Source organism: Leuciscus leuciscus, assembly GCF_965113295.1.
Source record: "Leuciscus leuciscus genome assembly, chromosome: 14".
In the NCBI taxonomy this organism is placed as follows: Eukaryota; Metazoa; Chordata; class Actinopteri; order Cypriniformes; family Leuciscidae; genus Leuciscus; species Leuciscus leuciscus.
In genome coordinates this window covers 42333299-42346502 of record NC_138738.1, presented here as the reverse complement: position 1 = coordinate 42346502, position 13204 = coordinate 42333299, and the positions used below count along the sequence as shown (strand labels likewise).

Below are 13204 nucleotides of genomic sequence, written 5' to 3'. Positions count from 1 at the left end.
CATTATCGTTCCATTAATTGATTTATGCTCTTTTAAAATGGAGGTCTCATAGAGAGTCAGGAATTAGAGGCACTCTTGGGCCAATTAGAGCAGCAGAGCTTCTTCTTCCTGCATCTCAATCACGACAGAAGCCCACCGGTGAAATGCCAAATCTGAAACACTCGGAGCGACTCCTGCATCCTAAACGCCTGCGCTTCCGATCATGGCTCTCGCAGACCAGGAGTCAGAAGTCAGGAACATCCAACATATATCCATCCATCCATCCATCCATTTATATATCTATCTATCTATCTATCTATCTATCTATCTATCTATCTGTCTGTCTCTCCATCTATCCATCTCTGTCTGCTTATAAATATCAATATAAATATAAATATATAAATATATAAATATATATATATATATATATATACACTATATTGCCAAAAGTTTTAGGACGTCTGCCTTTACATGCACATGAACTTTAATGACACCACTGCATCCCACGCTTTACACCACTGCATCCCATGCTTTACTCCACTGCATCCCACGCTTTACTCCACTGTACCCCACGCTTTACACCACTGCACCCCACGCTTTACACCACTGCACCCCACGCTTTACACCACTGCACCCCACGCTTTACTGCACTGCATCCCACGCTTTACATTACTGCATCCCACACTTTATACCACTGCACCCCACGCTTTACTGCACTGCATCCCACGCTTTACACCACTGCACCCCACGCTTTACTCCACTGCATCCCACGCTTTACACCACTGCACCCCACGCTTTACACCACTGCACCCCACGCTTTACACCACTGCACCCCACGCTTTACTCCACTGCATCCCACGCTTTACACCACTGCACCCCACGCTTTACACCACTGCACCCCACGCTTTACTCCACTGCATCCCACGCTTTACACCACTGCACCCCACGCTTTACACCACTGCACCCCACGCTTTACTGCACTGCATCCCACGCTTTACTCCACTGCATCCCACGCTTTACACCACTGCACCCCACGCTTTACTGCACTGCATCCCACGCTTTACACCACTGCATCCCACACTTTATACCACTGCACCCCACGCTTTACTGCACTGCATCCCACGCTTTACATTACTGCATCCCACACTTTATACCACTGCACCCCACGCTTTACACCACTGCACCCCACGCTTTACACCACTGCACCCCACGCTTTACACCACTGCACCCCACGCTTTACTGCACTGCATCCCACGCTTTACTCCACTGCATCCCACGCTTTACACCACTGCACCCCACGCTTTACTGCACTGCATCCCACGCTTTACACCACTGCATCCCACACTTTATACCACTGCACCCCACGCTTTACTGCACTGCATCCCACGCTTTACATTACTGCATCCCACACTTTATACCACTGCACCCCACGCTTTACACCACTGCACCCCACGCTTTACACCACTGCACCCCACGCTTTACTCCACTGCATCCCACGCTTTACACCACTGCACCCCACGCTTTACACCACTGCACCCCACGCTTTACTCCACTGCATCCCACGCTTTACATTACTGCATCCCACGCATTATACCACTGCAACCCACGCTTTACACCACTGCATCCCACGCTTTACTCCACTGCACCCCACGCTTTACTCCACTGCATCCCACGTTTTACTCCACTGCACCCCACGCTTTACTCCACTGCACCCCACGCTTTACTCCACTGCACCCACGCTTTACTCCACTGCACCCCACACTTTACACCACTGCATCCCACGCTTTACACCACTGCATCCCACGCTTTACTCCACTGCATCCCACGCTTTACACCACTGCATCCCACGCTTTACACCGCTGCATCTGACGCTTTACAGTGCACTTGGTGATGTAAGGCTTGGGTTCGGCTGCTCAGCCATGGAAACCCCGCGTTCAGTATAAAGGACGCGCACGGCAAGAGCGCGCAAGTGTTTTATCAGAATACTCAGTTCTCCTGTTATTTCAGTGTTGTATTTGCATTAAGGTGAGGCTATCTTCGATTCTCAGCTTATTTGTCATTTTTAACTTCACATAATTCTGTATTTTATTTAGACGCGTTGCTACATTAATAAACAGCCGCGTGCATGTGAAAATGATTATTGCAGTTTAATTGCACTTAAGTATTGACTCCTAGAAGTTTCGATTTGGCCCATTTTCGCTGTATTGACTTAATTGCCGGACCGAGGCAGCAACTGTAAAAGAATAGATATAAATAGAGGAGTTTCAGGCCATTACTCCAGGACCAGCGTTCAGCATAGAGGACGCGCACGGCAAGTCCGCGCAAGTGTTTTTTCAGAATACTCAGTTCTCCTGTTATTTCAGTGTTGTATTTGCATTAAGGTGAGGCTATCTTCAATTCTCAGCTTATTTGTCATTTTTAACTTCACATAATTCTGTATTTTATTTAGACGCGTTGCTACATTAATAAACAGCCGCATGCATGTGAAAATTATTATTGCAGTTTAATTGCACTTAAGTATTGACTCCTAGAAGTTTCGATTTGGCCCATTTTCGCTGTATTGACTTAATTGCCGGACCGAGGCAGGTGTCCTCACTCAAGCGGTGAAAGCAGTTTATCTATTTCTATGTAATTTGCGCGCTGTCGCAGAAGCGTCAGCGTTCAGCTCTCGTGTTCAGCCTCCTCGTGTGAAGACCGACTCGGGTAAAGACCATCGACTCTACCTGCACGACTCCACCGAGCAAGGACACCAGAAAGGCACTTAAGTATCTCCTTTTCCCTTTCCCTTCCCACTTTTTATCTTATTTTTCACCTTACTCAACATGTGCTTTCAATACATTCCTGTTATCTCTCCCCACCGCCCTTTCAACACACGCAAAAGGCAGCTCAATACTGCTAATCTGCGTCCCATTCTCTCATCCTCACACACACCTCTCTCTCTTTCCGTGGGTCTATGGAATTGTCAGTCAGCTGTCAATAAAGCTGACTTTATTCCAGCCTTTGCATCTCACTCTACACTTAGTATCCTGGGCTTGACTGAGACCTGGATTCGTCCAGAAGACTCAGGAACCCCCGCTGCTCTCTCTAGCAATTTCTCCTTCTCTCACTCCCCTCGCCAGTCTGGGAGGGGTGGGGGTACAGGGCTTCTCCTCTCTAACAATTGGAAATACTCAACGCTCTCTTCTCTATGCAACAACAACTCATTTGAATATCATGCTATCACACTTACTTATAAGATCCATATTGTAGTCATTTATCGCCCCCCAGGTCAGCTGGGTACTTTCGTAGAGGAGCTGGATGTGCTGCTGTCCTCTTTTCCTGAGGATGGCACCCCACTTCTAGTCTTTGGTGACTTCAACATTCATCTCGAAAAGCCGCATGCAACAGACTTCATCTCTCTCCTAGCCTCTTTCGATCTCAAACGACTCATCACCACAGGTACTCACAAATCAGGCAACCAACTGGACCTGGTTTACACACGCAACTGCATCACAGACAACATTTTGGTGACACCTCTCCATGTTTCAGATCATTTCCTCATTACTTTCAGTCTACAACTCTCTACCCCCGCACCACCAACCCCACCACCAGTCACTTTCAGGCGAAACCTGCGCTCACTTTCTCCCTCCCATCTTTCCTCTGCCGTGTCATCTTCTCTTCCCCCACCCTCACAATTCTCATCTCTGGATGTAAATACCGCAACGGATACCTTATGCTCCATCTTAACTTCTTCTCTAGACAATATCTGCCCTCTCTCCTCCAGGCCAGCACGCGCTACTCCCTCCACAACCCCTGGTTATCTGAGGTTCTTCGGGAACACCGGACCGAACTCAGGGCAGCGGAGAGGAAATGGCGCAAATCAAAAGACACATCTGACCTGAGTATTTATAAATCTCTCCTCTCTTCCTTTTCTGTTGATATTCATGCTGCAAAATCTTCATACTTCCACAACAAGATCAACAGCTCCTCCAACATACGATCACTCTTCAAGACATTCAACTCTCTCCTCTGTCCACCTCCACCACCACCCACTTCCTCCCTAACTGCTGACAATTTTGCGAACTTCTTCACCAACAAAACAACAACTATCAGCAGTCAGTTCTCAGCTCCACACACACAGGAACCCAGACTGACCACTTCCACAGCCAATGTCCCTCTGTCCTCCTTTTCTCTGCTATCCGAGGAAGAAGTATCTACACTTCTCCTCTCCAGTCATCCTACCACCTGCCCTCTAGACCCCATCCCCTCACACCTTCTACAAGCCATCTCTCCCACACTTCTACCAGCACTCACACACATCATCAACTCATCCCTACATACTGGCACTTTCCCTACAGCATTCAAACAGGCTTGGGTTACTCCACTGCTTAAAAAACCAACACTAAACACATCATCTGTAGAGAATTACAGACCTATCTCTCTCCTACCATTCATTGCGAAAACACTTGAAAGAGCTGTTTTCAACCAAGTAACATCCTTCTTGTCTCAAAACAACCAGCTGGATGTCAACCAATCTGGCTTCAAGAAAGGGCATTCAACTGAGACTGCATTACTGTCGGTCACTGAAGCCCTACGGATCGCAAAAGCTGCTTCCAAATCTTCAGTCCTCATTCTCCTGGATCTGTCTGCTGCCTTCGACACTGTGAATCATCAGATCCTTATGTCCAGCCTCTCATCACTGGGCATCACAGGAACTTCCCTCCGCTGGTTCGAGGGCTATCTCACAGGTAGGTCCTTCAGGGTCGCATGGAGAGGTGAGGTATCCAAAGCACATCAACTGACCACAGGGGTTCCCCAGGGTTCAGTTATTGGTCCCCTCCTCTTCTCCATCTACACCACATCACTGGGACACATCATACAGGCACATGATTTCTCATACCACTGCTATGCTGATGACACACAGCTCTTCCTCTCATTTCAACCAGATGATCCCACAGTAGCTGCACGGATCTCAAGCTGTCTGGCGGACATCTCGACATGGATGAAGGAACATCACCTGCAGCTCAACCTGGCAAAGACTGAGCTTCTTGTCCTCCCTGCCAATCCGTCTCTACAGCACGACTTCACTATCCAGCTAGAATCATCATCAATCACCCCATCAAGGTCGGTCAGAAATCTTGGAGTAACGTTTGATGACCAGCTGACCTTCACAGATCACATTTCAAAGACAGCTCGATCATGCAGGTTTGCACTGCACAACATCAGGAAGATCAGGCCTTTCCTAACTGAGCATGCAACACAACTTCTCGTCCAGGGCCTGGTCATTTCTAGGCTTGACTACTGCAATGCTCTTCTGGCTGGACTTCCATCATGTGAAACCAAACCTCTACAAATGATTCAGAATGCTGCAGCTCGTATTGTCTTCAACGAGCCCAAGAGGGCCCACGTCACTCCTCTGTTCATCTCTCTGCACTGGCTACCTCTCGCTGCTCGCATCAAGTTCAAGGCATTGACGCTTGCTCACAGATCTATCACAGGCTCAGCTCCTTCCTACTTTCACTCAATCCTACGGGTCTACATCCCTACCAGAAGCCTACGATCGGTCAAAGAGCGACGTCTCGTGGTTCCATCACAGAAAGCTACAAAATCACTTTCCAGAACATTCTCATTCACAGTTCCATGCTGGTGGAACGCTCTCCCCACCCTCATCCGGAATGCAGAATCCCTGACAACATTCAAAAGACAGCTGAAAACCCATCTCTTCCGTGAGCACTTAACCTTATAAAAAACAACAACAACAACAAAAAAATTCCTTCCCCTTCCCTTTAAAACCTCACTTGTTGGGTTTATGCTACTCTGGATAATGCCTGAACTTTATTTTTTGAGCACTACTTGCGTTGTTTTTACCTCTTCATGATGACTCGCTTAATTTAGTCCTAATCTGTAAGTCGCTTTGGATAAAAGCGTCTGCTAAATGACTAAATGTAAAATGTAAATGTAACCCATTCCATGATGCTCTACGCACTGTTTTTGAGCTAATCTGAAGGCCACATGAAGTTTGGAGGTCTGTAGCTGTTGACTCTGCAGAAAGTTGTTGACTTCTACGCACTGTGAGCCTCAGCATGCGCTGACCCACTCTGGGATTTTACGTGGTCTACCACTTCGTGGCTGAGTTGCTGTTGTTCCCAATTGCTTCCACTTTGTTATAATATCACTAACAGTTGACCGGGGACTATTTAGTAGTGAGGAAATTTCACGAATGGACCAATTCACTGAGCTCCTGAGAGCGACCTATTCTTTCACAAATGTTTTTTTCTATGTTCTATCTATCTATCTATCTATCTATCTATCTATCTATCTATCTATCTATCTATCTATCTATCTATCTATCTATCTATCTATCTATATAAATAAATGAGGTCAGCCGGAACCGGGAACACTTCCTATAACACCTGATGTACTCGTTACATCATAAGAAGAATGGCATCTACGCCAATGTTTGTATTTCTGTTTATTCTGAGGTTTACTGTAATCAGCCGTATCCGGGCCGTATCCAGACCAGATGGAGGACCTACGCCTAGACACGACCACAACGCATGATGTAGTCAGCCGGATCCAGGCCATATCCAGATCAGATGGTTGACCTGCGCCTAGACACGACCACAACGCATCCCTGAAGTGTCAGCAGAGATTGTGTCAACTAGACTCTCATCGAAGGCCTTGTCGTCATGACAGCCATCGGCACTGATCGTCAACAAACCCGTCTCCATACCGGTGTGATGACTCCGATCTTAAACCAGATAGAACTGGATAATATTCTGATTGTTCCGAAACCAATCTGACTTCTGACCTATAAAGCTGCCTGAATCATAATCATACACTGTTCATTCATTGGCCAGAGGAGAACTGGCCCCCCGACTGAGCCTGGGTTCTCCCAAGGTTTTTTTTTCTCCATTCTGCCCTGATTGAGCTTTGGTTCCTTGCCACTGTAGCCTTTTTCCACCTTTGTTGCCATTGGCTTGGCTTGCTTAGTTGGGGACATATTATACAAGAACTGAACTGAGCTGGACGATGACATCACAGTTTACTCCAGAGCAGCTATATATATATATATATATATATATATATATATATATAAATTAACTAAATTAATAACTTAAAAAAAAATAAACATCACTGAACTATTTTCTTCTAGAAACAAACCTTTTTGCATTATTTTCCTGTTATCTCTGTAAAGCTGCTTTGAAACAATCTGTATTGTAAAAAGTGCTATATAAATAAATGTGACTTGACAACATATATATATATATATATATATCCGACTGTCTATCTATCTATCTGTCTGTCTGTCTGTCTGTCTGTCTGTCTGTCCGTCCATCCATCCATCCATCCATCCGTCTCTGTGTGTCTCTCTGCTGGTGTTGAGTGATCAGAGTTTGGACAGATGGACAGCAGGTCTTGACACCTGTCGTTTGTGTGTGTGTGTGTGTGTGTGTGTGTGTGTGTGTGTGTGTGTGTGTATGTGTGTGTGGAAATGAGAGCATCTTCTCAGAGCTGAGATTAAGATTCTCTTCAAACATTCAGACTGAACAGTCAATGAGATGCAAAATCATGCCTGAGCCTGTCTTTGAAGTAATGGATTCCAATGCAAATCCAATGACCTTTAATTATTGTATAATTCTGTCAATGATCATAACCTGAAGCAACCATGACTAAATTTTACAATTAGCCTGTTTAACCTGCTGTATGAGTTTGACCTTTAGATGAGCACTGACTGTTTCCATCAGAGTGGGGGTGAAACAAGCGAACAGAGCCAAGTCTGCAGGTACAGCAGTGATAACTGACAGACAAGACTATCTCACAGCTCTGTTAACTGTAAATGCACTCAATACATGATGACACCTACATGCTCGAGATAAATAGCTTCCTCAAACGACTCCACCCTCTGCCATTGGTCAGTCAAACGGATAGTCCCGCCCCAAACTCACGTGATTGGTTGAGTCAGAAGTTGATAAGTGGTGCTTCTCAAAAAACAAACAGTTGTAAAAAACGCCAGTGTTTTACTCTTCAGGAATCAAACTACCAGTGAATCTGAACATAGAGACTAGCTGAACATCAGAACGACACACACACACACACAGACAGAGCAGATCTGGGGCCTCATTTATAACCATTGCGTCGCACAAAACGGGCCTTGAAAGAGGTGTACGCCACTTCCCACGCATAAGTTGTGATTTAAATCTGTGTTTTGTGATTTGTGCAGATCTTTATAGTTCATAGTCAATGTTGGGCGTAACACATTACAAGTAACGTAATCAGATTACTTTTTTCAAGTAACTAGTAAAGCATTACTTTAAAATTTACAACAAAATATCTTAGTTACTTTTTTAAATAAGTAACACAAGTTACTTTGTTCTCCCATTTCTTGACTGACAGCTCTCCTGTCCTCATGCTGAGAGTAATCGGGAGTAAATGCAGTGGTGTTGTGTGTGAGTCAGACAGCAACATAGTGTCGGCCCAGATCCGGCAGGCCTCTATTATAACCGTTGCGTTGCACAAAACAGGCCCTGAATAAGCCGTAAACCACTTCCCTCGCATAAGCTGTGATTTAGAAAAACAGATTAAGGGGAAAATTTCCGCACATGCACACAAACTCTGATCCATGCGTACGACCCTTTGGAGTTTGGAGACACCGATGGAGATCTGAGGGACTGATGAAGGAAAACCACTTTAAATATTCATTATGAATCCTAATAATAAATACAGTGCATATTAACAATAACACAATTTACATACAAAATATATATTTAAACTATGTTTTACATCTGATGTACACATTTAGATTAAATATGGCATTCTCATTAATTGGAGTTAAGCACTTAAATTACATGAAATCATTACAGAGAAGTAAAATTTTTTATATATTTTAATAAATAGAAGTATTTGTAGTGTATGCAATGCTTTTGAACACTTTTCCTGAGGCACGCTGTGTTTTAATGTTTGATTAGTGCATGATAATAGCAGATATTTTAGCCCAAATAATGATCAATAATCCTCAATAAGGCCTATCTGTTTCCATTAAAAAATATAAAGCAATTAAAAATGCTACTTGGCCAGTGGAAAAGATTGAGAAAAACTTTCTTTGAAATGTATTTTATACTATTTTATTTATTTATTCAAAAACAAGGCAAGAAAAATCATTTTATTATTTTTAGCAATGTAATGTGACGCAAATCCGCATCTCATATTTTTCTATGTCTTGTACCGTTAAACATGGGATCACGTGGATGAATATGCATATGCAAATGATATGCAGATGAGGATATGCATAGTAAAACGAGGCGTTGTAAGCTCATATATGGTTATTTCGGGGTGGAGACGCATGTTTTAGATTAGATAACCTTTATTGTCATTATGAACATGTATAACGAAATTAGGACGTGCTTCCCTTAGTGCTGGATTATACAACAACTCAAACAATGTTACATTCAACACAAATATTAAACATATAAAAAGGAATCAATTTGTAGTCGGTTTTAAATATTGCAGTAATAAGAAATATATTGCCCTTAAACCTGTGAATTGAAAAATAAAGAATGAAAGAAAGAAAAAAAGTGCATAATCTTCCACTGACGGGTTTATAAAGGGAATATTGCGAAGCTTCTGGCGTACGCACGGCTTTATAACTCTGAATATTTTTTGCCGTACGCCATTTTTGGCTTTCGATCGCACATACACAGCTTTATAAATGAGACCCCTGATAAATGGAGTGATTCTGACGTGGCTCTTTTTAGGTGTTTATCTCTGTCCATTTATCCCTGTACTGTATCTAAGCCACCACATTAACATCTGTCCTCTATTTACCCAGCAAATCAGGTCCAATAAGCAGGTCTGTTGGCTGTTCGAAGGCCAAATCTTCCAGATGACTGACGTCGGGCAGATTTACGCTCGTAAGGAAACGCTCCTGTCACGGCCAGACAATTAACACACCGATTTATGCTGTATTGACTGACGAGACGAATGGAAAGCGACTGACAGAACGGGCCCTAAAGTTCTGATCTTTTTCTTTTTTCGAGGTGTGTTAATTACTCTGAGGAAGTGTGTTTCTGGCTGGCGGTCAGCGGGTCCATTTGCATGTGTGTGTAGTGAGAGGTTGGCAGCGAATCCTCTCGTCCAGATTGCGGTGAGACCGCCTTGGAGGAGCTTGCGTTGTGGGATTAGGGTTTTAGCAGCGAAGGTAAGTGTGACTACAAGCTTTGGCTGTCCATCTGCTCTCCTGCGGTACCATGGCCAGCCTGAGCCGCCTGCAGCAAGACCTGGCCTCCGTACACACACACACACACAGGCAGCCAAGAACCCTCCGCCTGCTGCTCGAACCAAACACTCCATATGCACTAAAGTTTTTCTCTCTTTCGCCCGCCTGCCACCATCCTTTCCTTTTCTCTCCTTAATAAATAAGACATGAGCGTGTCTCCGGCAATAGAGGCGACGGGTTTAATTTGTAGGGCAGCGATGTTTGCTGGAGTCCTGAGGGATTCGTGCCCTTCTCGCCTCACACACACACACACACACACACACACACACACACACACACAGTCTGGTTCGCTATCTTTGTGGGGACTCTCCATAGACGTAATGTTTTTATACTGTCCAAACTGTATATTCTGTCCAATTACACTAACCCTAAACCTGCCAATCACACACACACACACACACACACACACACACACACACACACACACACACACACACACCTGATTCCCTCATTCATGATGAATTCAAACGGGTGTACACTCAGTGCTAATTGTTTTAAAAGGTATAGTTGTCATTCCTAAACCTGTATGGCTTTCTTTGTTCTGTGAAACAATCATTATCATAATAATAAGTCACTATTAATTTTTTTATGGAATATTGCAGGGTTCATTCTAAATGATTTATGGGAGCACATCATTATACTTTTAATAATGTTGAACCAGAATAAGTTCCTCTTCAGCATCTCTTCTCTTCTCTGATGACGAGGGCGGGGCTATAACCTGTCACTCACATGAGATCAGCCAATAGCAAACCACAACCATCCAATCAATTCCCCACAGACACAATCAAGCCCCGCCCACATTTGTCCTTGTTCCTGAAGCGTTTCCCTCGATATACGACATAATAGAGGAGAGGAGACCAGCACAACTTCACTTTCATAATGACTTTACAGGATTATTCATCGTCATAATTTACTCACCATCATATTTTTTCTGAACACACCATAAAAAATGATGCAATTAGCTATCACAACTTTTAGCATCAGAATAACTTTCCTAGATTTAACGCAAATGTCTAAGTTGACACTTAAAGTCCCACTGAAGTGCCTTATAACGCGCAGCTTTGTTTGATGCGTTGATGTAATTTCCACTGAAACAGGAAGTTAAGGCGGGGCATATTGAATGGCTCCTCCCCCTTTTCAAACAGCCAATAGCGTTTAGTTCACCTCACAGGCTGACAGCACCATGGAAGCGAATCCGAGCGCTGATTATACGCCAGATTCAATAGTACAGGTGTAAATAAATGGAATCATATTAATTACTTAATAATAGTTGGAAAACGAACTAAAACTAAAACCGAACACACACTCCAACACATATTGCTCCACGACGTTTAACGGTCGTTTCGGCCAGGTGGTGTTTATAGCATAGGGGGTGGAGCTTCAGATTCTAGAGACCATTTGATTGGACAGAAGATGTGATGAGAAGCGATGATGTCATAAAAATCCCTAAACCATTTTAGTGGAAGTGAGAGACTGAGTTTTGAATGCTTATATCTCCTAAATGTGAATATTTTGGAACACACCAGCTTATTCATAACCTTAAGGCTAACATATTCATACTAAAAGCTACAAAACTTACATTTTGATTTCGACTAAACCTAACATTTAAAGGAAGCAAGAAGACATTTTTACAGTGCATGACCTTCTTCCTCCTGAGAAACACGAGTAAATGATGTTGTGTTACCCGAGCGCTTCCTTTAAGCGGTTTGTGCTGAATAACAGCAGACATTAGCAGAGAACACAAAGACTATTAGGTTTGAGTTATTTATAGCGCTCACCTTGCTAACAGATGAGCGGAGAGAAAGACGTGTGAGTTATTTAAGATGAAACCTGCGGGTCTCCGTCCAGATATATGAGAACACAACAACACAAGAAACATAACGCTCTTTATTAGATTGTGTGTATGCGACTCGCAGCGCTCTATTCCTCAGCATTAATTATGCATGCTGTATTTCAGTAATGTAATCCTCAGGTGAGCTGCGAGTGATAGAACGTGTAATTTTGAGGTTTAATGTGGAGGTCCGTGTGTAAATCAGAGTCTCTTCCACTGGAGTTTCTATATGTGTGACGTCGCTCCGAGGAAAACGCTTCACTTTGACCTTTGCATCTGAATCCGTGTCACCCTCCCACTGGGAAAATGATATTTCATGTTACGTAAGGAACGTCTGTCAGAAAACACTCTCATCAGCATCTCTCTCCGACTGCCACGTCGTCCTCGCATTTTCATCGCACAATATTTATGTGCAAATATGCAGGAAGATGATTGTTTTTCCGCTCGGATCCGTCGTGTCTGGTCAATAAATCACACGCAATGCGATTATGAAAACTTGATTTTGGCTAAATGTTTCTATTTGCATGAGAAAGTTGATTTGGCTTGAGTTTGTTTCAGAAGTGAATCTGTCGCAGATCTTCACGTCACATGCAATAACGCGATCGCTCTGAAAATGATAACGGATATGATGTCATGCATTCACAAGTCAAATCCACACATAATATGCTCATGTTTTATATATATGTATATATATTAGTCTGAGTTAATATTGTTTGCAGATGATATCAAAGGAACAGTAGTGTAATTAAGAGCATCACAGCAGAGTCTTATGGATGATTATAGCAGCTTGGAAACCCTTGGCCTTGGGCTCTCTCTCTCTCTCTCTGCATATTTTTCCCCGTATGTTTTCACAATATTTCCATTTCTAAACGAATGACTTCACAGGCGTGAGCTGGAACAGTAGCTCGTCTTCTCCTGCTGTTCCTCCACTACTGTATGAGAGGAACCGAGCGTTTGCTGTATGAACTCGATCATCAAGACATGCAACTTCTAAGATGTTTAACCATCATTCTTCACTCGCCCTAAAATTATACTTTTTTTTCTTTTCTTTTTTTATGTCCAGAAAGCTTATTTTATTTCAGTTGATAATATTTTTTCTATTTTTTAATGCAATTTTTTGGAGATTTTTTTATTTACCT

At 43.4% G+C, this 13204-nt stretch overlaps 1 protein-coding gene across 1 annotated transcript; it reads left to right on the top strand.

Annotated features, from left to right (window-relative positions):
• Positions 1-202: 202 nt before the first annotated feature.
• On the top strand, positions 203-8199 carry LOC309514010 (uncharacterized protein; the record flags this gene model as incomplete). The annotated part of the gene is made up of 4 exons (XM_082190127.1): positions 203-229; positions 3935-4706; positions 4905-5291; positions 8183-8199. 4 exons carry the CDS (start codon positions 203-205, stop codon positions 8197-8199), a joined length of 1203 nt encoding a protein of 400 aa, XP_082046253.1.
• Positions 8200-13204: the final 5005 nt, after the last annotated feature.